Here is a 27,495-nt window from a genome sequence, read left to right as displayed (position 1 = left end):
TATATATATCTATGTCTCCCATTTCTCTCTGGCTTTTGTATTTCAGTGAAATCTGATCATAGCAGTGAGTAGAGGAGAAAGTAAGATTCTGTTCTACGATCGATCCTTGCATGACGAGTATATCGATGTGATCGTATCCGTTTAGTCTTTTATTTTCTTTGGCAATTACTGATATGATTTTGTTGGTGCAGATAATATTCGAACACAGCAACAAGAGATGCACTATGCTGTCGGAGGAGAATCTTCCACAAACTCTTCTACATCTGATTCAACTCCAGAATGGAAATATGACGTTTTCTTGAGTTTTGCAGGAAAAGACACTCGCTTGAAGTTTACAGGTCACTTGGATGATGCTTTTATCAAAAGTGGGATCAACACTTTTAGGGACAATGTAGATCTTGAGAGAGGGGGAGCTATAAAAGATGATCTCTTTCAAGCAATTGAAGATTCTCTTTGTTCAGTTCTTATTATCTCTGAAAAATATGCAAATTCTACGTGGTGCTTGGAGGAACTCTAGAAGATTCTGGAATCCAAACAGAAATTGGGTCGACGTGTTTTTCCCATCTTCTATGATGTTGATCCAGCCGATGCAAGACAACAACAAAACAGTTTTGGAAAAGCCTTGGCTGAACATGAAGACAAATTTGGAAAAGATACAGAGAAAGTGCAAAATTGGAAAAATGTTTTATTTGAAATTGGCAAGTTGGCTGGTTGGGACACATGGAGCAAGTAAGTTTTCTTTAACAATGAATTAATCATTCCATATTTATTCAGTTTTAATTTATATTATTTCTGCCAATCCTTTTTACTATTTTGGTTGAAATGGTTTATGATTAATTATTTTTATAGTCTTCCTATTTTGGTTGAAATTATGTTTCGTAGGGAAATGACTAAAATGTCCTCCAATTAATTTTTTTTGTAACTTGATTTGTTATTTTAATAACATTATTTGCTAACTCAATAAAACAATTTGTTAAAGTACACATTTTGCATATCCAATATTATTTTATAACAACATGAAGTGAACTTGTTAAAATTTTAACTTGACTTGTTATAACTTTAAATTGACTTATTATTTTAATAATATTATTTGTAAATTCAATAAAAGAATTTGTTAACAATACATATGGCATATTCAATCTTATTGACTTATTACAACATGAGATGCACTTGTTAAAACAGCAACTTGTTATTTTTGTAATAGTACTTGCTAACTCAATAAAAGAACTAGTTACAGTACACAGTATGCATATTCAATATTATTTTGTATCATTAATTGAATATTAATTAATTGTTATTATAGTAATATTAATTGTTTGAGACTTTAGTTGTTAAAAAAATTAATTGAAGGGCATTTGAATCATTTCGATACAAAACATGATTTCAATCTAATTTTATGGCCCTACCTGTAGCATAATTTCAGAATTATTTGAGACTAATTTGAAATTAATTCACATCTTTGGTCTCGCAATGAAATCCTCCTTTATATTATTTGAATGGAGACTAAATATATATTATAACAAATTGAATATAGAAAAACAAAGTTTGCAAAATTTAATAAATAAATGTATATACATGAATAAAACGAATTGCGAACAAGTTGATGTTTTTGGAAAATTATCACATTTTTCATTTTAATGGGCAAATGGATCAATTCATGCTTGCTTGCCAACAAAGTTGGAAATATGAGCTTTTGGCAATGACAATTAAAAGTCAGCACTAAAAATAAATTTTTAATAATAACTTTTAAATATTGCCATCAAATATCCCTTTAAGCGATGACATTTGATTATTGCCTCTAAAACTCACTTTGAAATATTTTCATAAAATATAATTTAAGTAATTATTTTTGACAGTGACAAACTCTCACAACCAAAAGTATTTTTACAAAAAATAATTAAAAAAATTAAAAATAATTTATGTAATTAATTTTACCTGTGACAAACTGTCATTGTCAAAAGTATTTTTATAAAAAAAATTAAAAATAATTTATGTAATTATTTTTTAACGGTGACAAACTATTGTCGCCAAAAGTATTTTCATAAAAAATAATTAAAAATTAAAAATAATTTATTTAATTACTTTTTACAGCCACAGTTTGTCACTGCTAAAAATATTTTCATAAAAATAATTAAAAATAAAAATAATTAAAAATTGAAAAATATTTTTATAAAAATTAATTTGCATAATTACTTTTGGTGGAAAAATTTGTTGACACTAAAGGTATTATATAAAATGAGAAATAAATAACATTAGAATGTTAAAGTTATACATAAATACTTACTTGCTTACATACATATACATAAACAACAATAGAATGTTAAAATTATATAGATGTTGTAAAATGAAAATGATATTGCAGATTACTTGATACATTGTACACTTGATATTTGGTTTAGTATACACATGGTGTCTACTCTATTTGCTGAGCTCTACTTTTTATTGCCACATGATTATTTAAATAAGACGCTCCTTGTAACATCCTAAAAATTTTAAGATTCGGATTTATTTTAAAAATAAAATAAAATAAAATATTTATAATTTAATTAAAATTTAGAATAATTTGATAGAGGTGCAGAGTTTGAATTTTACTAAGCAAAAGTTTGGTTTTATTTGATTTTTAACTATGGGAAAAATTATCAAAGTTGACCTGGGCTTTTGTGCAATAATAAAAAATGTTAGGCCCTTTCTTGTAATTTTCTCTAAACTTTTTGACCAGTAATTTAAAGACCAAAACTGACGCAGAAAACGTAGAAACTGAATTGGAAAGGAAAGGAAACGCACGAGAGGGAGAAAGGAAGAAGAGAAGAGAAAGGGAGGGAGGAAGAAGAGAAGAGAAAGGGAGGGAGTTAGGTTTGGATTTAGGAGTCTTTGCGACCATTGCAAGCTCGGCTACACGATAGGTAAACTCTTTACTTCAATTTTCTTCCCTTTCTCTTGATTTTTTTCAATTTTTGGAAGAGGAAATTTTTGAATTTTGATCCCAAAGGCTTTATTCTTGTAAGCTTTTGTTTCTTTGGATCCTAGGGAGCATGTGTTGAGTTTCTATATAGTGATCTAATATTTTGAGTGGATAATTGGATGAAAAGAGGTGTTTTGGGCACAAAATAAACCCTGAGAAATTGGGTTTTCGCTCTTCAATGGTTTAAGCCTATTAATTTAGTTATAATTTTGCTATTTGAGCCCAATAAAATTTAAATTAAAGTTTGGTTTTCATTATAAGGGCTAATGGTAAAAGTTGGTGACACTAAGTGAAGGTTTTTAATTGATAAAAAATTATATAAATTGGAGATTAGCCTAATGATGGCTAATAAATGATTTTGGTGGTTAAGTGATACTATGTGAATGGTTGGTTTAATATATGGACTATTAGAGTGGATTATGACTCATTGATCCAAGTTGTGTGGTATGAGTTATAGTCTTCATTAATGCTATTTGTCATGATAAGTGATGTGGATCACTTATATGTTGTAGGAAATTGTTGGTAGAACTTATTGAGAAGTAAAGAATAAGCCAAATTCTATTTTGTACAAAATGAACCCTTTTGGTACCAAAGGGTTGAGGTAACAGGGGAATTTATATTTCTTATTACTTTGTTTTAACTATTTTTGAATAAATATTACTAGCTATCATGCATTATATGTTTTAAAAGATTAAATGTGCTTTATAAGGGGTTATGGGGTACTACTTTGATTATCGTGCAAATATGTTTTTTAATTGTTTAACAACAATGTTTTTATGGAAACGAGATTTGTTTACATGTATTTTAATCATAAGGAATAGAAGTTGCACTTAAGGAAGTGTAACTAAGTAAGGTACCTTAGATAGGCTAAGGAACCGTTTAAGGAAGATTTATAAATGTTATACTACCTTAGAGTGTTGAAGTGGTTAATACTCGAAAAAGGTAGACACGAATAAAAGGCATGATCTTGGTGGGAGTTCACCAATGAGAAGGTGTGTACTTTTGACATTCTATGGCACACTGTCAGTACTCAGTGTTGCCTTACGTATTATGGGCTCAGTGCACTAAAGTGGTTAGTGTATTGAGTGTTCGACACCTCTCAGTAGGGGAGGAAATCTGACATATGAAGTGTGAGGTTGAGTGCCTAAGCCAAGGTAGCCCTCACATGGAGAGTAAGTCGGGCTGGCTTTGGGAGGGAGTTAGCTTTGATTGCTCAGGATTCACGTCGAAGGGGCATAGGTGATTCGGTGGATTAGATCATGCCTTAGATTATGTTTTGTACCTGTGGAGGTACAAGTAGGTATAAGGTTTACTTGTGAGCTAAAGAGTGCCAGGGGGCATTCTGTTGGTCATGAAAGGCCATACTGGCCTAGGTCATGCATTCATACATTTTAAATGGCTAAATTATATACTATATTGAATTTATTATTCGTTTATTTGATTATGGCTTGCTTTGTAATAATCAATGTAGATTTCTCTGTTACTAAGACTGTGGTTGTCTCACCCCTTTCTTTTTAATATTTTAGGTCCAGGCAAAGGATCCAGTGGTGGACGGGGAAAGAAGCAAAGCTAAGGGTTTGCTTGTGATTTGTAAAGAACTGCAACCCTTTCTTTTAAGCAAATAGATTGTAATGTATTTAGAATTAGGGTGTCAGTAGGATATGATTATGTATGTGTGAGTGAATATGTGTGGATTGTGTGCTTGTGTATGAATTTTTGTCTGTTTGTAGACTTGTGACTAGGAAACTTGGTTATGGTGTGTGGTTTTGATGGATTTACTTAGTAGACCAAGTTTCTATTACAAGCAGATATTTGTTTTGATATATATATATATATGTGATTCTATAAGCAATTGCAAAGTGGTTGCATTGCAAATGGTGTGCTATGGGCAAACATACACCTTGGATAGAGAGAGTGGGTGCGTGGGCCCCACAAGGAGCTCTGAGCCAAGTGAAAATGTTTAGCATATGTATTTATATAAATACATGGTATTTAGATTGATTTATGACCACTCTTGTATGATTTGTGCATTTTGGAGGTTTAGGGTCCATTTTGGGAAATGGCACCTGGGTGGTCAAATTTTGATGTATGGGGGTTTTCTATCATTTGAATGTTCTATCAGGTGTTTTTAGTCTTATTTGACGTGTCCAAAGTGTTCTCACAGGTTTGTGACCATTAGGATGAGATTTGAACAATTTTGAAAATGGTTTTTACCAAAAAGCTGCACTTTTGCATCCGGGTGTCCAAATCTTAATCCGACAGTTGGATTTCTCTAAAATTTAGGTTACAAGTAAAACCTTTTATAAGCTTCATGTGGGATTTAGAATCATGTCAATCGGATATCGGATGAAAAATGGCGCACTTCGGAATTTGGTTTGGAGGTGCTGTCATGACAGCATTTCATTGCTGTCATGACAACTACAGTAGTGATATTGTAACCTGCACAAAATTCAATCCGTCTATTGAATTTTTTCAAAATTCAGTATGCTAATAGTATTCTTTAAAAGTGATATGTAGGCTTTGGAATCACTCCGATCGGAGGTCAGATGATGAAATGGTGCACTCCGGAAGTTGATTCGGAAGTGCTGTCAAATGTCATGACAGCAAAAGTGACCAAATTTATAACATGTCCAATTTTTAATCCGACCATTGGATCTTTTTGAAATTTGGTACATTTATAGTATCCTTTGAATGTAACGTGTGAATTTTAAAATTTCTTCAATCGGAGATTGGAAGACAGAATGGTGCCTCCTTGAAGTTGACTTGGGAGGGCTGTCATGATAGCAATTTAATGTTGTCATGACAATATATTTTTTTACCATTCTTTCACCTAACTTCCGTGTGCTATAGGTAGAATCTATAATTTTTTTTAAAAGGCTTTAAATGTTTACTTTGTAATTGTGTATTTGCTTAGTAATTTAAATGATTTATTTCCTAAGTTGGTTTTAGGATTAATTCCTTAACCACACTTAGCTTATTTGAATTGTGTGATTTTTGGATAACACTCGGGGCAAGTGTTACACTCCAAATCTGATAGTTATTTAAAATAAGTAACAAATAAAATAGATGGATAATACTTGATAGCTTTTTGAATTATGGATAAAATTATGTATGAACTTATTAAAGTTTATTTATTTTAAATTGTATAGTTATTGAAAAGTATTTCTTATTATCTTTAGATTGACTTTATTAGAGAGACTTTAATGGAAGTTTAAACTAATTTAGATTGAGTCAAGATAAGATTTTTTTTCTATTTTGATTATGAAATATTCACTTTGATTTTTTATTTGGAGTTTTTTATTTAGTATCTACTTTAGTTCATTGCATGTCCACCCATTTTCTATCTCAAAAATAATAAATAATAATTGTTCAAAATGACTATTAACAAGATTTATATGATTAAAATAAATTTTTTATTAATTTTTTTAAAATAATTGAAAAATTATAAATAAAAATTATTTTTAATAAAAGAAGGGGAAGCATTTAACTTGGGAGAAGATAAAAGTTTAATAATTTATTTATTAATTTTTGAGAAAATATGGAAAAAAGTAAAAAATATTTAACGTAAACTGATTTAATACATACTTATAAATAAATTATATATGTAATTATTTTTATTTAAAAATAAAAATAATATTTAAAAATTGGTAAAAATTTTATAATAAAATTATTTAATATTTAAAAATATTTTATTTTAAGTTCATTTTCCTAACAAAAATAATATTTTATTAAAAATATAATATATATACACTCAGAAATTATTTTAACATATTAATAAATAAAAATATAATATAATATATATGTAAATATTTTCAATAATATATTATTTGATATATGTGTATGTAGTTAAATATTATATATTTAATTTTGTATATAATAATTGTAGGTACATTTTCACTCAACTGACAAAAAAGGAGGACTTAAGGTTTGAGAGGTGTAGGAAAATGGCTCAAATTTTGGCTTGGACATATTTTATAATAAATCTGTGATGTGACACGTGGTGGTGGCGTGGCACGTGCCGTGGCATGAGAAAGTGCACACATGATAGCTAATGTGACACAAGATGTCACTTGACATGGCATGAGATGGCTTTTTTATTTTTATTTTTTAAAAAATAACTTTTGATGGTGAAAAGTCCTTTAGCGGCAACATGTTGCCACCAAAACTCTTCTTTTTTTATTTTTTTATTTTTTTATCATGTTCTACTTTCACTCAGACCTTCAAAAACATTCATTTAATGAGTTTTAATTTCATATTATTGGGACAATTTACAGGTGATTTGTAGAGCGAATACATCCATTATTGAAGATATCAAGTAAATGTTCCTTCATAGAATACACCCATGGTTCGCTCTAGGGACAACCTACGCGCGCGCGCGCACATTTTCCTTCCCTCCTCTATCATTTTTATCAATTCCAAAGTAAATACATATATTAAAGGAGAAACTATATTATAATTAAATTTAAATGAGAAAAAATATTAAAATTAAAATTTTCACTGCTCTTTATTTTACTCTTTTTTTTTTGAAAAAAATCAATTTCATATTTACGACTCGCATGCAGTTTTCCCTATTTTTTTCATCAATCTCCTTCTTTCAAAACATTCCTTTTGACTCTTATTTTTGTTTAATCTTTCTTTCACGTTGGAATGCAATAAGATGCCTCACCATGCTTATAAAAGTAAAATAGGCCCTATCGGTAGCTTTCTTTGCTAGCCATTGTTTTCTAACTTTGCATCGTTGTTATGAAAACCAGACCAGATTGGCTAGTTGAATCAGCAGTTAGTTCGATCCGAAACAAACAAAAAACCAAACCAAACAAGAACCAGTCTCAGACTAGTGAATCGGTCAATAACCAATGAACTAGACCGTAATTTTAAATCGGACCAGTTAGAAAAAACACACCTGACTCAAGAAAAGAATGGTACGTGGCCAGATTTAAAAAATAAAAATAAAAAACTATGCCTCAGGTCCATTGCTCATGCAAGATTGCAAGTTGTCGAAGAAAAGCAATTTTTTAAGTGTTATCACTCCTTTCCATTATATAAATACGAGCATGCCTCACTCTTCATCACTTGAGCAATGTGGGACTATTTCCCTCAACAACATATGCAGCTTAGCCAATCCTCCCAACAAGTCTGTTTTCTTTTTTCCCCTCCTTGTCTTTGTTCATTTTTTTTTAGTTCCTCAGACTTATTTTTTTCAAGTATGTATGAACTTCTGTTTTATCTCCATTCTTCCAGCTATTTATTTATAATTTTTTTCATATGATATCATTTCAATTTGGTTATAATTTTCCTATAAAAAGTACTTATTCACCAACCTCAAACAAGCATGCAACTCTTTGATCTCTTTTTTAATTGATTTTTTGGACTAATATTTATTTACATATCTTTTCAAACAAATTTAGTTCTTGTTTGTTTTAAGAAATATGTGATCACCATCTCAAAAGCATCAACGATGATTTTGAAACTCCAAATAAAAAATTTATATTTATCTATAATATTTAAATATATTAATTTAATTATATCTAGTCTAAACCCCTATATGATTGAATCGTCAACTAGTGCCTCAACCGATTCAATGATCAGTCTAGTTCTCATAATGCTGCTTTGTGCTCAAAGGCCTAGTGTTGTTTTCTGAAGTATTCCTCTTCACCATCTTGTCATGAAAATAAACTTTATAAACATGTTTTTCCATCACACAAATTATAAGCAAATTATCAAAATTTTTGGGAGTAACAACCTTCATGCAATTGACAAAAATTCACTACATAAACTGAGTTTAAAAAAAGAAAAAGAAAGAAAAAACTCTAAACATTCGCTATTGTAAATCACTCAGATCCGTCTTTGTCAAATAATACATGCATGTCTATTTTTCTTGATGGGATTTCAAGAGTTTTGCAGAAGCGCAAGTTTTTTAGGATAAGTTTTTAAAATTATTTTATTAATTCATCAAATCAGAGAGATAGATCAATTCTTAGAAAGTTAGTCTTCTACCAAACATGAACCCACAAATGCATCATTGAATAATCAATATAATTTATACATAAAACACAATTAAATGGAATTTTATTTCTTAATGCATCATCCTATATTACGAAAATCACCTGCTAAAATTATAGAAGGGTTAATGAGCAAATAAGATCCCAAACTATTGCTCGAAAATCACTCTGAACTCTAAATTTTTAAAATATGTAAAATAAAAAATTCATAACAAAATAAATCCTAACTATTAACTTTTTAACACCGTTACTATTCATGCAAGTATCATTCATAGTTTATTTTCCTATGAATTTAACCCTGACTGTTATAGTATCTGTGTGGACAGTAACGGTGTTAAAAATTTTAATGGTTAGGGTTTATTTTGTTATAAATTTAAAAATTTAAAATTTATTTTGCACATTTTAAAAGTTTAAGGTCTAAGGTAATTTTAAAGCAATAGTTCAGAATCCTATTTACTCTTTAACCCATTATAGAATATTATCCCTCCCTTATCAAATATATGTTACAAGTGAATATAGGCTCATCTGTGAAGAAACAGTTTAATGTCCGAGAGAAAGTATTTCGTCTTTTTCCACTTTCCCCCAAGTAAATGTATTCCCTCCATCTTCAATTACAATAAGTAGCATTAATTTTCTAAACACCTTGATGAGCCCTCAGTTATTGATTCTTCAAGGAATGCCCAACGATAATTACTCATATTAATTAATGAGATATTGAGATACTTTTAGCATTAAAGGCGTGGAAAATTTTTGAAGATCGATCAAGTTTCATAGAATAAAACAATTTTTGAGTGGACCAAAATGCTCTCCTCTCTTCTTTTCATTGTTCCTCTCTCCAACTAAGGCTTGGGTGGCCCAACCCTCAATTGGGGAATGGATGCTAAAGTTAATTTTGTTTGTGTATATATATATATATAAATATATATTTGAATAACTTCTGAGAAAAAACTATGTTGGAATTGAAATTGGGCAAATTGGCTTCTCAATTGGTGGTAAGGGTGGGTTTAGTTGGCATTAAATAATTTTTGTTTCTCTCTCTCTTCATCTCTTTCACTGTGCATGACCTCTGCAACACATAAGCTCTGGTTTTTTGCATGAGCTTCAGTTTTGCTAAAGCCAAAAATATGGGCTCAGCCTGTCGGGCTAGCCCATTTAAATCCATTTAAATGGAGGGTCGGGCTTGCAATTAGAACCTTTCAAATGTAATTCGGACTTAAACGGGCTAGTGCTAATAAGCTCAAAAATAAACGGGCTAACCCTAAAAGGTTGAGGGCTAGCCCATTCAATTTTTTTTATTCAAATGATTGACTTTTGATAGACACTTAGACTTGAAAAAAAGTTTAAGCATACTCTATTTGTACATGTTAGCCCATATCTGCAAGGAAGAAAAAATATTAAAAAAAAAATAACAACTAACTCTAAATCTCTTAACTTAACTCTTCAAACTACATTTCACCAATTTTGCCCTTCTACAATTTATCTCTTGTTCATATGAGTTGTGCTCGTCTCTCATTATTCCTCTTTATTGATAGTATCTCCCAAATCCTAACAGTGCCATGCTTCATTGTGCTCTTTCGTCTGTGACAGTGCTTTACCAAGTTTAAAGACTTAAACGATAGCATCTCTCAAGCCCTCATCTTGCTCGAATAGAACTATAGTCTGATTTATTTTTCCTTGTTCTTTCCTTATTCTCAGTTTTGCTCTTAGTCAAACTTGTATCTATAGTTCATCTTATTTGATCATTTTGATGCTATCACTTTATTTGTGTTTATGGTTTATTTAGTTGTTTTATTTTGATTGCTATCATTTTATTTATTGATGTGGTTGTGCTCTTGATTTATATATTGGTATGAGATTTTTGAGTTGTATAATGAAATGGAGTATTACTATTTAATTTGATAAAAAACTTAATAAAAAAAGAAAAAAAGATAATAGGGCTTGAAACTCGCAAGGCCAGCCCTAAGCTTGTTATCTCAAGGGTCGAGCCCTACAATTTGGTACCTCAAAAGAAAAACGGGCATTTTAAGCCCAACCCTTTAGGCCTAGGTTGGCCCATTTTTTCAACTCAAGAGCTATCTCAAGAGTTGGGAAAACAACTAACTGAAAAGACAATAATATGTAAGAATGACTCATCATCTTGTTACTCCTTCCCTTCTGAAATGGTTGTCATTTTAGTTTTCAAAAAAAAAAAAAAACATTATTGCATTGGTGATTTTACCATCTAGTAAATAAAAAATGGTTATATTGTTAACCATGAAAAAGTGTTTATAATAATGAATAAGGGTATTTAAGTAAAATACCATTGTGTTTCGATAAAATGTTAACCTATTCATTAACCTTCTAAATCAATGCAAAACTCCAAAGTCACAATTATTTTAGAACTGAGGGACCATGTATCCTATTTATCCCCTTCTACTTTCATATCAACCATTGCAACTACTTACTTTTCTTTAAATTGTTGAAAACCATTCCCAGGTGATCTGTACAAACACATACACACACGCAGCATTATGTTTTCAGCTATATGAATGAAGTAGAATAAATTCAAAGGATGTGGTTGACACACATAGCAATATTATAAAAACAGCACCATTATATTATACTATGTATATTTGCTCACATCAAATGATCTATTGTTGGGACAACAAATGTCTATCTGTGTTCAATTGTTGATAGATTTCTTTCTTCAATGAAGCAAAGCCTACATCTTTATAGAATTTTGGATTTAGCAAAATGAACTGCAGGAAGAAATGGAAGTGCCTTTTGTTTTTTTTGCCTTCTCTTACAGTTGTTTTTGTCGATTCCAACATTTGAAGGGGAAAATATATCTCAATTGGAGTAAATAAAAAGGAATATTCTTGAACTTCAAAATGATCTTTTATCACTAGATAATTAGAAAAGATAAATAGAATATGTCGAAAGTAGTTTTGGCCCTCCTAATTTTCTTTCTGCTCAATTTCTTCTAATTCTATACTCTGTAATAAAAAGACAAGGAGTGACCTGTAAAAGTTATTGAATCTAGTGAAAAGAGTTAGCCCCTTCACAACTTGCCGAACCAACGTTTATTCACATTTAGTACCCAACAATGTAATTAATTCCAATGAAAGAATATTTGTAGCTAATCAAGGAGGTGAAAAAAAAAAAAAAGACTAGGGGTTCATGAAGAAAAATTCCCCTTCTAATTCCATACTTGTGCGCAGAGAAAATAGGAAGAAGTAAAGGAAGCCTGGATGTAATAATTCACAAGTACGAAAACTTTGAATTCATGGTCTGATAATCGGTGGTTCAAGAGGAATCTTAAAGCAAAGCACGTTGATGTAGGATTTGAAATCCATAGTGAAATTGGAATCCACTTTTGTCTCCTCTCACCTGACCCTACCCTTTGTTTGGCAAAAAAAGAAAAAAAGAAAAAAAAAGAAAAGTTGACAAGAAAGAAAATGGAAAAAAGAGAAAACTGAAAGAAAATATTATCACTCATCATATTTAGATGAATAGAAATAAAACAGGAAGAGAGAAAATGAGTAAATATCACAATGACTATAATATCCTCATATCAAAACATATCATGTTTCAAGACAAAAATTATATTAAAATTAACATCACCAAAATAATTCAAAATCAAATTAGTTATTAATAAAAGTAATTTTTATTTTAATAATTAGTATTTTATTTTCAACATAAGCCTACACCTATTTTTGCACAGAAGTATGTTTAAAAGGCTGTTTTTTTTTTCCTTTCAATACTTTGTTTTAGCATCTGCAGTTTGCCTCGCTTTTAATAAATATATAATATATGTATAGAAATTAGATGCTGATGATAGCAACTAACGAAGAGGGGCGTGTTTGTATAGTGCTTTACATAGCAAAATATGCTATAGTGATCAACAGAAATTCCGAAGTATCTATTCATGAAAATAGCCTGGTTACAATGTACGCTGATTCATTATAAACCTTAAATACAAAAAAAGGTTAATAAAATTTTGTTGGTCATTTTCTATAATTTTTAAATTCCTTTTATAATCTATTGAAGTTGTCAATGCAGTTTAATTTAATTGTCAATAAATTTTGTAGTAATTAATTTTTTTGTATGGGACTTTAATATAATTCTCTCTTAATTTCCTTATATGCCACTTAGTTGTAATTCTTCCTATAAGTTTGTTAACAGTAGAAACATAATGAAAACGTCTCTCTTTCGTTTGGCTTGCTTGGCTCTATTGCAGCTTTATAAATAGTGTGGTATACACGCTAGTCTTTATATCTCATATTAAGGTAGCCGATCCGATTGATTTGAACTTGCAGATACTCACATTTTATCCCAAGTACAGGCTTCCACAGGCCAAGTCATATATAAAATTACAAGTTAGAAAATGATAACATAGGACTTGACTAAACAAATTCGACAACTAATAAGAGAGAGATAAGTGATCATTGCTGTTATTACTTCTTAGGCAAGCCTTTTATTGTTCTATGCAGTGCGGAGAGAGGAAGCCAAACCTCATGATCAGACATGCCAACCTCCTCTTCTTCGTTTGATAATAACATTAAGTTGTTGAAATCATTGATGTTAATGCACCACTTGAAACGGAGAGAGCAGAAACGGGAGACGCATAATGGAGCACAATAAACCCTTTGTAACCTCCCCTTAATTTCTATAACCTCCCTTTTAATTTGTAAGCTTCAGTTTTTCACGATTCCAGAACTATAAATAGTGCCCTTTGATTGTGTAAGGAGCTCAAACTTGAAAGAATAAAATTGCTTGTTTTCATTCAGTTTCTGTGCCATTTTGGCATCAAAGCCAGGTTCAGAGAGCGAGAGAGTGAGTTACAGTTGAGAAAGTACGCCGGAGAGGAGAGAGATTCAGTGAGGAGTCCCTGATGTCTTCTCGTTTTGCAATCCAGGCCTTTTCTCAAAAAACTAACATCACCATCGCGCTCAGGAGGTCCGAAAACGTGGAACAGAAGGTTCCCCATCGCCGAAAAATTCATCACGCGCCTCGCCAGAACAACACACAGTGACGCTATATTCACACGCACCGCACACGCCATTCCAAGGTAGACGACAATGACGTCATCTGCCATGTCATCTCTCTGACCGGTCAAACGCAGGTCATCCAATCGTTCTCTGCCATATGTCACTTTTCTGCCGTGTCACTAAACCCAGTCAGCTAAAATTTCCAAAAATTACATTTTTGCCCTAAATCTTTCAGTAATTCCATATTGACCCCAATATTTTCCTAAATTCCATTTTTACCCCTAATCTTTTAGAAAATTACATTTTGTACCCCTGATCTTTCTTAAAATTACACTTTTGCCCCTTTATTTTACCTGAATTCCATTTTGACCCCTATATTTTTCATAAATTGCAGTTTGACCCCCTCATTTTTTTAAAATTCCCATTTTTTCCCTAGCCTTTCCAAAAATCCCATTTTATCCCTATATCTTTTCAACGTTTTCATCCGTACCCCAATCTTTCCTATATCCCTAGTCTTGACACCTATCCAAAATGCCTCTAAGACGTAGACATGTGCACGAGGTTGAGATGGAAGAGATGAGACGTAGGATACGAGAGTTGGAAGCCAATATGGAATTGCAGTGAACTCTATTAAACAATAACAGAGAAAACTTAAAGGGAGATTCGGGAAGCAGCAGTTCATCATCCACTCACAACCGCCGCCATCCACGACAACAACAATTTCGCCCTAATGATATCAAGGTAGACATTCTTGAATTCGAGGGAAGACTCCAGCCAGATGAGTTTGTAGATTGGCTACAAACTGTTGAACGAGTATTTAAATACAAGGAGATCTCAGATGTGCAGAAAGTCAAAATTGTTGCCCTCAAACTCAAGAAACATGCTTCTATTTGGTGGGAAAACCTCAGATGGAAGAGGGAACGTGAGGGAAAGCACAAGATTAAGACCTGGGAGAAAATGAAACGCCAGCTCACCAGGAAATTTTTGCTAGATCATTACCACCAGGATAATTTTATCTAGTTACAAAATCTTTGACAGAGATCTTTATCTGTAGAAGAATATACTAGAGAGTTTGAATAACTCATGATGAAGTGTGATATTCAGGAGAACGAGGAGCAAATAATAGCCCGGTACCTTGCAGGCTTAAACACAAATATTAGTCATCCAGTCCAGCTTCAACAATATTAGACCTTGGATGATGTCATCTGTCTAGCCATGTGTGTTGAGAAGTAGATGCCCAAGAGATCCACTTTCCAACCTTCATCCTTAGGGGTTATCCAGAAGACCGTAAGGCAAAATTTTAGCAGACCAACTCCTCAAGCAAGCCACAACCTACTGCTATGTGCAAACCACCATCCAATACTACTAAGGAATCTGGTTTTAAAGCAATCAAATGCTTTAAATGTCAAGGATTTGGCTACATTACTGCGGACTGTCCTACTCAAAGGGTTGTCACCATTCGAGAAGGATCAGGGTATGAAGTGCTTGAAGAAGATGAGGAGGATGTTGAGTTCTACGGCACTGATCCCGTATATGATGAGGAGGTCACACCTGCTGATAAAGGAGAAGCATTGGTGCTTAGACGAAGTCTGCATACAACAGTAGTTAAAGAAGAACCTTGGCTACAACGCAACATTTTTCACACTCGTTTCACGGCCCAAGGAAAAGTTTGTAATGTCATTATTGACAGTGGAAGTTGTGAAAATGTAGTATCTGACTACATGGTGGAGAAATTGAAGTTGCCAACACAAGATCATCCGCAACCTTACAAGCTTCACTGGCTCAACAAAGGAAATGAGGTAAAAGTTTCTAAACAATGCCTTGTGACCTTTTCTATTAGGAATTGATATTGTGATGAAGTTTCATGCGATGTTCTCACGGATGCATGCCACCTTCTCTTGGGAAGGCCATGGCAATATGACCGACATGCTATGCACAACGGGCAAGCAAACACTTATTCTTTTATGAAAGATGGTGTCAAGTTCACACTAGCGCCTCTATCACCTAGTGAGATTAGCCAATCTTCAAGGGAATCTAGTGTCTCTAAGTCGTTAGTGTCTTTATTGACTAAGGAGGAATTCAAGGTGTCGAAATCTGAAGCCCAAATGATGAGCTTTATTCTGGTGCTTGAGGTGAACGACGAGATGACCAATCCACCTGGAGTCATTCCGCTATTGTCAGAATTTCCAGATGTAATATCTAATGAGATACCACCAGGGTTGCCTCTAATGCGAGACATACAGCATACCATTGACTTCGTTCTAGGAGCAGTCATTCCTAATAAGCCTGCTTACAGGATGAGTCCCTAGGAACATGCTGAAGTCCAACGGCAAGTTGAAGAGTTGTTGAAGAAAGGGTTAGTTCAAGAAAGTGTCAGCCTTGTGCTGTACCTGTTCTTCTAGTACCTAAGAAGGATGGAAGTTGGAGAATGTGCATTGACTGTCGAGCTGTCAATAAGATCACTATTAAGTATCGGTTTTTGATACCTCGGCTTGATGATATGCTGGACCAGTTGCATGGTGCCATTACTTTCTCTAAAATTGACCTTCGTAGTGGGTACCATCAAATTAGAATTTGGCCAGGAGATGAGTGGAAGACCGCTTTCAAGACTAAAGATGGCTTATATGAGTGGAATGTGATGCCTTTTGGGTTAACAAATGCCCCTAGCACATTTATGCGCCTGATGAATTAGGTATTGAGACTCTTCATTGGTAAATTTGTTGTTGTGTACTTTGACGATATTCTTATTTACAGTAAGAATCAAGAGGAGCATTTAGATCACTTGCAGCAAGTTTTGCAAGCCTCGTGTGAACAGAAGCTTTATGCAAATATCAAGAAGTGTACCTTCCTTACCAGCGAAGTTGTGTTCTTGGGTTATATTATTACCGCAGAGGGTGTTCACGTTGATCCAAGCAAAGTTACAGCCATTGACAGCTGGCCAATTCAAAAATCGATCCAGGAGGTTTGAAGCTTTCACGCATTAGCTTCTTTCTATAGGAGGTTCATCCATAATTTTAGTTCAATTGCTGCACCACTTACAGATTGCACCAAAGGAGAGAAGTTTTAGTGGACAGAGCAAGCTTAGAAAAGCTTTGAGGAGCTTAAGAAAAAGTTGACTGAAGCTCCAGTCCCAGCTCTTCCTAACTTTGACCAAGTGTTTGAAGTTAGTTGTGATACTTCTAACACCGGCATTAGTGCTGTCTTAAGCCAGGAGGGCCATCCCATTGCCTTTTTTAATGAGAAGCTTAATGATGCAAAGCTTAGATATTCTACCTATGATAAGGAATTCTATGCCATTGTTCAAGCTCTCCAACATTAGAGTCATTATCTCCTGAATAAAGAGTTCATACTTTTTTCTAATTATAAGGCTCTCAAGTATTTAAATTCCCAGTAGAAGATCAGTCACAGACATGCTCGTTGGAGTGAACTCTTGCAGTCTTATCCATTCCTTATCAAACATAAGGCTGGAACTCTAAACTCCATAGCTGATGCCCTTAGTCATCGCCATGTGCTACTTATAATACTATAAACCAAGGTTGTTGGATTTGACCTTGTCAAAGAGTTGTATCAGAATGATCCTGATTTTTGAGGAGTGTGGGAAGCAACTGTAAATCAACCTTTCCACCAGTTCTACAGACACGATGGGTTTTTATTTTGAGGTAAAACCCTCTGTATTCCACAAGGTTCCTTGAGAGAAGCCATAATTTGGGAAGCACATGATGGTGGATTAATAGGACATTTTGGACGGGATAAAACAGTTGACCTGATGAAGGAGAACTTTTACTGGCCTCGACTTGAATGGGATGTCAACAGGCATATACAAAGATGCAGAATTTATCACTTGGCTAAATCCAAGGATCAGAATACCGGACTATACATGCCTCTGCCAATTCCAGAAGCACCTTGGGAAGATATAACTATGGATTTTGTTCTGGGTTTACCATGGACTCAAAGGCAAAAAGATTCTGTCATGGTAGTTATGGATCATTTCTAAAAAATGGCCCATTTCATTCCATACCAGAAGATTAATGATGCTGTTCAAGTAGCAGACTTATACTTTAAGGAGATTGTGCGTCTTCATGGCATTCCCAAGACTATCACTTATGACCATGATGTGAAGTTTCTCAACCACTTTTGGCGGACACTATGGAAGAAGATGGGAACTAAGCTCCAGTTTAGCAGCGCTAGTCATCCCCAGACAGACGGCCAAACTGAAGCAATAAACAGGATTCTTGGTAATCTTCTTCATAGTTTTGTGAGAAAGAATTTGAAGCAGTGGGATCTCATTCTTGCTCAAGTTGAGTTTGCTTATAATAACTCTGTCAACCAAGCAACTGGGAAGTGTCCGTTTGAAGTTGTTTATGGCACTTGTCCCCTTAGTCTACTAGACTTGACCCCTTCACTTGATAAGCAGCAAGATAGTTCTGATGCTGACCAAAGGGCTAAGGAAATCAAGAAGTTATATGAATAAGTTCGTGCCCAAATACAAAAGCAAAACTTGAGATACAAGACTTAACGTGACAAGCATCGAAAGTATCAAACTTTTAACGTGGGCGATTTGGTTTGGATACATTTATGAAAGAAATGATTTCCTAAACAACTAAATGCTAAGCTGTCCCTAAGAGCTGATGGTCCGTTCAAGATAGTGCAAAAGATCAACAACAATGCTTACAAGGTGGAATTACCTGGTTCTTACGGTGTATCTGCCACCTTCAATGTCGCTGATCTATCTCTGTACGTTGATGAAGATGATGAATTTGACTCGAGGGCGAGTTCTGCCCAACCTGAGGAGGATGAAACAGAGAAAGCAGAAATGGAAGATGCATAATGGAGATGAAACAGAAAGAGCAGAAACAGGAGACGCATAATAGAGCACAATAAAGCCTTTATAACCTCCCCTTAATTTCTATAACCTCTCTTTTAATTTGTAAGCTTTAGTTTTTCATGATTCCAGAACTATAAATAAGGCCCTTTAGTTGTGTAAGGAGCTCAGACTTGAAAGAAAAAAATTGCTTGTTTTCATTTGGTTTCTGTGCCACCACATTTCCATCTCTTTTTGACAAAACACACACCATCCCCAAGCCCTTATTCCAAGCTTCCCACAAGTGCTAAGTTTGATGTGAAGGCTATAAGAATCACGACCTTCCTTAGATGTTGTCGATAGGTTTTCTTATTCAATTCCAATATCATTATGCAGAGATGAGAATTCTCAATATTGTCAATGACAATATGATGTGCCCACTCTTTGCATATATAGCTATCATCTTCAGGAGATTTATTGCTCCAAGAAATATCACAACTCATAAGGTCGATCGAAGCACTCGCTATTCTTAGGCATAGAGCTATTGCAAACCATTCACTTGCCTGAAAATGTTGAGGGATGCCCACTCTCATGAATACATTTTCCAATCCATCATCATCATTTGAATGAGAAACATCTTTGTTTGGAAACCATGATGCTATTTCAGTTCCTGAAATAATTGCAATAAAATCTCTCTGAGGAAGGTGTTCTAACTGCAACAATAACATTAATTAAACTTTCGTGAAAACTTGCTAAGAAACTTTACTCATGCATTATGCACAATATAATTTTTAATAAAATATATTAAATAAATAGTGCTAAATAAACTGATTTATTAATATTGATATATACCAATAAACCGGGCTTAAAACCTCTCATGCCCAGGCCCTCAAATGCTTCTTCTAATGCGCCATGTTTCCAATTGTTTTTTCTTGATTCTTTTGATTAGTAGATTCTACATGAAATGATATATTTTACAATAATGAAATGGTACATTTTTGTATAATTTTAGGGTATTTTTCTTTGAAAACCCCTAAAAAAATACAAATTTAAACCATTTTATTGCTATAACATGATAAGATGTCTCTCATTTTATGTAGAGTTTAATAATCAATAAAAACAAGAGAAAAATAATTGAGAGAGATTGAGGCATTACAAGAGGCATGCTTTAGAGAGGTGGGGCAATATCAAATACTCCCTCCATTCTAATTTATAAAAGGGGTGATTTGATGTCCAAAAAAATGTAAAACACTTTTAACAAAAACAAAATTTCATTAATGATGTTTTTTTTAATATTATCCTTATCATTATATTCTATTCCCTCCCCAATCCAATTCATAAAATACTTTTAGGCAAAATTACAATTAACAATAAAGCTTATTATATATACTCTATAACCTTATTTTTTCAAAACAAAAATATGAAATTTTAAAATTGTCCTTCATTTGTGAAAGAATATTAACGAGAAAAAATATATATAAAAAGGATTATATTAAAAAAATCAATAATAAAACTTTATTTTTATCAAAGTGTCTTATATTTTAAAATATTAGATCTCCCCAAAAAGTGATAGGGTGAAGGGAGTATCTCTTTAAATGGAATATTGAATAAAATGTATTTTTAAAAATGTATATTTTTGTTTTGAAAAGACAATATTGTAAAGTGTATTTAATGGCTTTATCGGTATTTATTATTTGTCTTAAAAGTATCTAAATTGGAGCGGAGCAAGTAACTAGCAGTAGAACATCAATAATGAAATAAATAAAGATGTGGTTATTTTCATATTTAGTTCTCCATCGACACTAAAACAAGAAAATAGTTATATCATATAAGGATGTGGTTATTTCACCAAGAAGAAGAAGACAAATGAATATAGTTAGTAGTTACACAAGCATACCTCATGGTCTAGTGATGAAACTAGATTCCATAGTTGTGTATCTGATAAAGATTCTAATGAATTACAACCGATTGCATCTATTCGAATTAACCGTGGTGGAAGATTTGGCAGTGACTTGAGCCTTTTGCAATTAAAAAAAACAGATAGTGCAGATGAAAAAGTTTAGAGAAGCAACCAGATGGCATATTAACGAAATCATTATATCCCAAATCTAATGCAATTAATGATGGTAAACCGCCAAAATCATCTGGAAGTGAGTCATCACTAATGCAACAGTAGCTCAAGTCTAACTCTGATAATGATGTTAGATTAACTTCAAAAATGTGATGTAAATTACTCCAAGTTGACACATTGAGTTCCCTCTTGTTACTCCAAGCTTCACAGATGTCATGTTCTCTCAAAGCCTCATGATCATTCAGATTTTTTGGCAGCTTAAATCCTTTTGAGCAACCAGCAATATTGCATCCACTCAAATTCAGATCTCTTAGACCAATCAAGAATCCAAGTGATTCAGGAAGATTGGTTATAGCAGTATGACTTAAATTAAGGGATGATAATTTTTTCATATTTTCTACAAACTCGGGGAGCATAAAAACTCTACAGCAAAAGAAAAGACTTAACTTCATCAAAGAATTCATTTCCAATTTTCTTGGAAGGATTTCAAGACTTGTGCACCAACGTAAACTCACTTCAACAACCTTTTTCAGTTCTCCAAGTGAAGGATGAACGGCAACCAAGGATGAGCATCCATCCAAAATCAATTTTTCTAAATTTGGGACTCCTGAGAAATCCGGAGTTTCAACCAAATCTTCAGAACCTCTCATATCAATGAACTTCAAATTTTGCATAAACTGATAAAACAGAATATAAGAAAATGAGCAACTTCACAACGCCTATTATATGTAGCATAAATAAATTTAAAATGAGTGAACTATGTTACCAGTAAGCCATTCCGTAGTTGCTTTATTTTGCTACGATGCATGTTAATATCGACAAGTTTATCCAATGGAATTTGAAGTGGAAGAGCTTCTAAAGGAAATGAATACCATTGAACAACTTTTATTGCACGAGGAAAACATTTGAGATCATACGAAAGTTTCACCTCCCACGGTAAGATGAGTAATTTAAGATTAGTCATCTTAGAAAAGGATTTAGGATTTACTTCTAATTCATGTAGGTTTGGGCGCATAACAATTGCTTGCATTGCTTCAGATCCCTGATAAAAAACGTCAATTGCCACAAAAATAACATGAGAAGGATAACAAAGTAAAGCATAGTTAAAATGTTAACTATACACACTATAATCCCAATGAGATATTTAGGAAGTAAAGCTTTCTCACCGTATTATTTTTCAAAATTTCATGAATGTCCTCTAATTTCCACAACCTACTTCGTCTCCCAACATTACTAGGAGATTCTTGAAAAACTATGTTCCTTCCCAATTCTTGAAGTAAATCATGCATTTCTAATATACACTCTCCACACGAATCCTTCTTTTCAACTAGTAAAGCTTTCTCCATCAAAATATTTATCTCAATTGTTGGAAAAAGATCACAATTTTTCAAAATTTGGATTACTTCTTCTTTCCTCTGTTCTCTGAAGAAGCAAGCAATATCCAAAAATATGGTCTTTTCTTCATCATTTAATCCATCATAGCTGATTTTGAGTATCTGAAGAATATTATCATCTGGAATTTTCTTTAGCTTGTCTAAGGCATCTTTCCACTCAGGCATACTTCTTCCACGCAAAAAAGTACCTAAAACATGAAGTGCCAAAGGAAGACCTCCTGTATATTTAACCACAGATTTAGACAACGCCAAATAATTCTCTTCTAAATGGTTATTGTTTCTCAATGCTTTCTTGGAGAAGAGTTGAAGAGATTCATCTTCTTTCAGAGTTTCAATCTTATATATTGTAAACACTCCAGACGATGTAAGCAAGTGTTTATCTCTTGTTGTTATAATAACCCTACTTCCAGTGCCATACCATTTTGAACTTTCAGCCAAATTCTATAATTGACTGATATGATTTACATCATCAAGGACAAGAATAACCTTTTTATTACATAAAAGGTTCCGTATTATGGTCATTCCTTCATTCTTGTCTTTAATTACTATGCTAGTTATAAAGAAGCTCTCTTTGCAAATGAACTAGGTCAACTCTTTCACAAAGCTCCCTAACATTACCAAGAAAACAACTCATTTCAAATTGGCAAGAGATATTTTCATAAACAACTCTAGCAAGAGTTGTTTTACCAATACCGCCCATTCCCCATATTCCTACAAATCGAACATCATCCAACCCAATTCCTAAGAGTGATATCATATCGACCATCCTTGAATTAATTCCAACCAAATTCTCATTATAAGATGGTAACTTAGAGCGTAAATTGATCCATATCTCTCCAACAACATTTTCTATAACTTCTGTTTCATGCTTACAAAAAGGAAAAAAAATCCCAATAAATTTTAAGCATGAATTATTATTTTTTAATTTGCTATGACTTGATTTAAAAATAATTGTAATATTATAGCAAAAGATGAGAGAAATTTAAATGCAATAATATGACGAAGATAAAATAAAGAATAAATAATTTTGAGAGTTTTTAATTATATGTGATTTGGGCACATCTGAATGAATATTTATTATCCCTCGTTTATTAAAAAAATTATCCCGGTTTATCTAATTAATTCATAATTTAATAACATTGGCTAATATTAAATATATTAGATATGATTCATAAATCATAGGTTATATTTTCTCCTTCTAACGAATCCACCATGCTATTATTCTATTGTTGTCTGCATTACGGCTAAGCAGAGAGACAAAAGCAAATATTATAAGCAGTTCAAAGTTTTTTTTTTTTTGACCAACTAAACAGTTTAAAGTTTAAGCGAGTATATTTATAAGGAAAAGGAAAAAAACCTAATTGAAAAATCTTGAAATATGATTAAATTAAATCTTTCTTAAAATAAAAGGCAAAAACAGGAAAGAAAAAAATGGAAAGAAAAAATCTTACCGGCCCCTGGTATCCCACCCTGACAAGTTGCTAACTTGCAACAAAGCATCTCTCCATCTCTGAACGTTGTCTTCGCTTTCTTTGAATCTCTCTTCATGTTTGGCTGAAGCTTTACCATAACTTGCCTTTTGATATCTGACATCAGATGGATCAACACTATAAAAAATGGGAAATACTTGTCGGCCCAGACTGTTTTTACATTTAATAATCTCATGAAGTTCATCCAAACACCAGGTAGAATTTGCATAATTCTGAGAAAGAACAACTATGGCCGAGAAAGAATCTTCAATTGCCTGACAAAGTTGATGTGATATAACTTCCCCTCTCTCTATCCTTTGTCATCGATAAAAACTCTGATGCCACTTCTACATAAAGCAGCGTGCAAGTGATCTGTAAAATTTAAGCGAGTATCTTTTCCTGCAAAACTCAAGAAAACGTCATATTTCCAATTTGGAGTTGGATTGAAAGAGGAAGAGCTTGAGGAAGATTCTCCTATGAGCCTGTATTCCATTGCAGGGTTGTAATCTCTTGGCTGTGTCAAAACTGTAATCTGCGATAACAAAATCAAATCAGTACCAGGCAACGAAAATGAAGAAACTCAGATGATACTACTCTACAATGAATGATCGATACTACTAGCTGTACTGCTATAGTTGCACGGATCTTATTACTTCCTGATCTCAAGCACAATGCTATGATCTAAAGTCAAAGAACTGCTACAATCAAAAGCTATACATATTATAATATGTGTAAGTCAGTAGGTAGATAGAGCACAATGCTATGATCTAAAGTCAAAGAACTGCTACATTCAAAAGCTATATATATTATATATAATATTTGAAAGTGTGTTGGTAGGCAGAGAGAGAGAGAGATTTATTAATGTTTCTAGTTCTACCAAACAAAGCCGCATCTGCTGTCATGAGGTTAGATGGGGAAATAATTAAAGGCAGAATTGCACTTAGAGCCCTCGGAACCAAAATAGTTATTCCGCATGCCCTTTCAATTTTGAAATGATTGTCCAAATCCAAGGATTCTCTTAAGGTGTCCGTATATTTACTACCAGACATTCGCGTATTTATAAGTAAAGGATTATAAATTCACTACAACGCGTTCATATATTCCCTAGTATAGGTTCACATATTCATATATTCACACACAAGTTTAGATTCACAATTAGCAAATATGCAAAGCTGTTATTGTGAATATGTGAACCTATATTTATGAATTAGTGAACATTTGATAGTAAATATGGAACATATATGTAATAACTCAGAAATTTAATGTAATAGCCCAAAAATTTAGTAAAACAAAATAAAATATTAAATTTATATTAAGGTATTTTGATTGTATTTTTATGGGTAAATGTATATTTTTGCCCCGGATTTTTTTTCAAGGAGCACCCAACACCCTAACATTTTTTGTGGAGCATTTTTGCCACTAATGTAATTAATTTGGTGCACATGTTACCCTAATGTTAAATCTACACTAACTCTGTTAAAAATTTCTCATGGGCCCCATTTTATGTGAAACATTATCATCCCCCTCCAATAATGATTCTTCTATTGCTGCCTCACTCTTTAGCATTATCACCTCCCTCTTGCACTAGAAGCATTGATACGACACCCTTGTCACCTACTTTCTCTTCTTCTCATCATTGCTCACCCACTTCCAATAACGCTCAAAGCTCAGCAGCCTCCACCATCACTATTTACCTCAAGGCCCACACCTATGCTATGTTCACCATTGCCATCCTTGAAATTTGACATCTTCATCTCCCTTTTTTTTCATCCTCTCCATTGCTGATGACGATCTACCTCTTCCTTGACCTTCCACAATGATTTTTCAAATTTCCAAGACCACTTGTTCAAGATTCTTTGAAATTCTTCCCCATCCATGGAGTGATTGTGATGATTTGGGAGAGCTGTGTTGCTAACACTCAGAGTGAAGATGGTGAGGAAGACGAGTTATGCAGCTAGCATTTGAAGTGACAATGGTGACAACGCAAATGTTCAAAGGCCATAGCAACCCATTATGCTCTCCATCAAGAACAAAAGCCAATCCACACCATTCATGTTGATGCCTTTCTAGTGTTAATCACAATCTTGTTAGTTATCATGTGGATGATGCCTTTCAAAGTGAACAATATGACCCTTGACTTGTCTTTGTTTCTAAGAAAAAAACACGGGAGAACAGAGACATTAGGATCATCAATCCTTAACCCATCTCCTTCATCTCCCTCTCTCTTCACAGTCGTTGCCTTCATGCCAGTAGCTCCTCCTCTTTCACCTCCACTTTGCTGACCACATAGGACCGGAAACCACCTTCTGTTATAATTCTAAAGGTCAATGTGTGAGGAGTTAATGTCAAGTTAGTGGATGCTCTAAATTAATTACTTAAGGGGTGAAAATGGTACGTGAAAAATATTAGGGTATTGGATGCTTCTCGAAGAAAACATCAGGGGAAAAATGTACTTTTATCCTATTTTTATTAATTTTTTTCCATAGATATAGATGGAATGTTGGTATAGTGGTAGTTGTGTTGACAATTTATCCTAGCGGTCTTGGTTCGAATCCTGTATATGCCAAATTATTTCTTTTATTTCAGTCTTTGGTAAAATTAACATTTTGCCCCACTGTGTTATTAAAAAAAGGAAGCAGAGGTGAAATATGCATCAGGAAACTTCTCCATTCTTTATCTTAGCAACGTCTAAGAGGGAGAGATGCTAAAGTGAAAGCCAAAATCTGAACACCACCATTTCCTTCTTCTCTCATGTCTTCGTCCCCATCTTTTCTCATCATCCAACTCGCCGTCGATTACTATGGGTGAGCCAGAATCTCCCTTCCCTACACTCCGTCCGTTGCTGTGGTGTCTTCTTTCAATCCTTCGGCTACTCCTTCCTCCATTCTTAGTGTCGTCGGCGTGGGAGGTTGAAGGCCCGTCCCTCCTTTCTTCACCAACATCAATTATGTTGGGTAGAGCTCGTCCATTCCTCTGTCCGTGCACTGCTGTGGGTGTTGCCATCAGGTGCCTCGTTCATTGTCTTCCCCTATTTCAAGCGCATCTGAATCTCTCCTTTCTTCTTGATTGTTCTGTTTGTGCGTGTGATTTAATGTGTGAAGATTGTGATTTTCTTCATTATGTTGCTGGTTAGATATTGAATATTAAATGAAATTATAAATATCTTATAAATAATTTGATTGAATTGAATTATATTTTGACTGGCTGGATGTATATATTATCCTTAATTTGCAAAATTGCATCCTAATATGGCTGGGTTAACTGAAATAATGATTGATTTTTTTTTTTGAAAAAAAAAACACACATAGTTTTAAAACCGGTTATCTAAACTCGTTATGACAATAACAGTTTAGATATCATCCATATCTAAACCAGTTATTGTCATCATAATTAGTAGAAATGAATTTTTAAAAATAAAAAAAATATAAAAATGTGGTTTAGATAAGATTTTCTAAACTACCGCATGCAGGACAAAAGAAAATAAAAAATTCCCCTTTTCACTGCAGATAAGCAGTATTCATGATCAAGCAATATGTATATATGGTGATAAGATTAATTTAGATAAACAGATCATTATATAATTATCACCTGAAACCTAAAAGCAAAATTAAGCAACAAGAAGATATAATAAATGTTGCTTGAACAAGCTTTATTATTATTATTCCAAATTGTAAATTGAAGTCTTGACAGCCAAATGCAAGCAAAAAACATAGACAACAAAAGAAAGGGAACAAAATTATTATCATACAAGTACATAGTCATCATCATTAACATTACACATCCTCATAATTAAAACCAAAATGAAACCTTAGTGGGATAAGTTGAG

General features: G+C 33.2%; 1 protein-coding gene and 1 long non-coding RNA gene across 6 annotated transcripts; one reads left to right on the top strand and one right to left on the bottom strand.

Annotated features, from left to right (window-relative positions):
* Positions 1 to 4,785, top strand: LOC129287314 (uncharacterized). Its single transcript, XR_008587639.1, has 4 exons — positions 1 to 80; positions 192 to 729; positions 2,746 to 2,903; positions 4,489 to 4,785. It is a non-coding gene; the product is annotated as an uncharacterized LOC129287314 (long non-coding RNA).
* Positions 4,786 to 20,508: 15,723 nt separating this feature from the next.
* LOC129285368 (disease resistance protein RUN1-like) lies at positions 20,509 to 24,436 on the bottom strand. Of its 5 annotated transcripts, none has more exons than XR_008587174.1 (5): positions 23,652 to 24,436; positions 21,973 to 22,418; positions 21,573 to 21,848; positions 20,633 to 21,483; positions 20,509 to 20,537 (listed from the first exon to the last, which is right to left on the bottom strand). XR_008587174.1 is itself a non-coding variant. In XM_054921027.1 (5 exons), the coding sequence occupies exons 1-5, from the start codon at positions 23,896 to 23,898 to the stop codon at positions 20,719 to 20,721; spliced, it is 1,638 nt and encodes a 545-aa protein (XP_054777002.1). In that variant the 5' UTR covers positions 23,899 to 24,436; the 3' UTR covers positions 20,539 to 20,718. The 5 variants fall into 5 exon arrangements, 4 of the variants coding, with proteins under 4 accessions (XP_054777002.1, XP_054777001.1, XP_054776999.1 ...); XM_054921027.1 differs by lacking the exon at positions 20,509 to 20,537 and having other exon boundaries at positions 20,539 to 21,483; positions 23,652 to 23,786; positions 23,883 to 24,436; XM_054921026.1 differs by lacking the exon at positions 20,509 to 20,537 and having other exon boundaries at positions 20,539 to 21,483; positions 23,652 to 23,786; positions 23,945 to 24,436.
* Between the last annotated feature and the right edge of the window lie 3,059 nt (positions 24,437 to 27,495).

This window comes from Prosopis cineraria, unplaced genomic scaffold (assembly GCF_029017545.1).
Source record: "Prosopis cineraria cultivar Desert tree isolate PC_DT_omini unplaced genomic scaffold, ASM2901754v1 PC11, whole genome shotgun sequence".
Classification (NCBI taxonomy): Eukaryota; Viridiplantae; Streptophyta; class Magnoliopsida; order Fabales; family Fabaceae; genus Prosopis; species Prosopis cineraria.
Note: the sequence above shows the minus strand (reverse complement) of the source record. Positions and strands in the feature narration are given on the sequence as shown.

Bases quoted from the DNA above. Each gene is read 5' to 3' on its own strand.
- LOC129285368 (XM_054921024.1), bottom strand. From the start codon at position 23,898: ATGCAAATTCTACCTGGTGTTTGGATGAACTTCATGAGATTATTAAAT. The intron at 22,419-23,651 runs GTAAGATTTTTT...TTAAATATACAG, and splicing joins GGGTGGGATACCAGGGGCCG to GAGGTCTTCCTTTGGCACTT. The intron at 21,849-21,972 runs GTGAGAAAGCTT...GTTTTTTATCAG, and splicing joins AAATTTTGAAAAATAATACG to GGATCTGAAGCAATGCAAGC.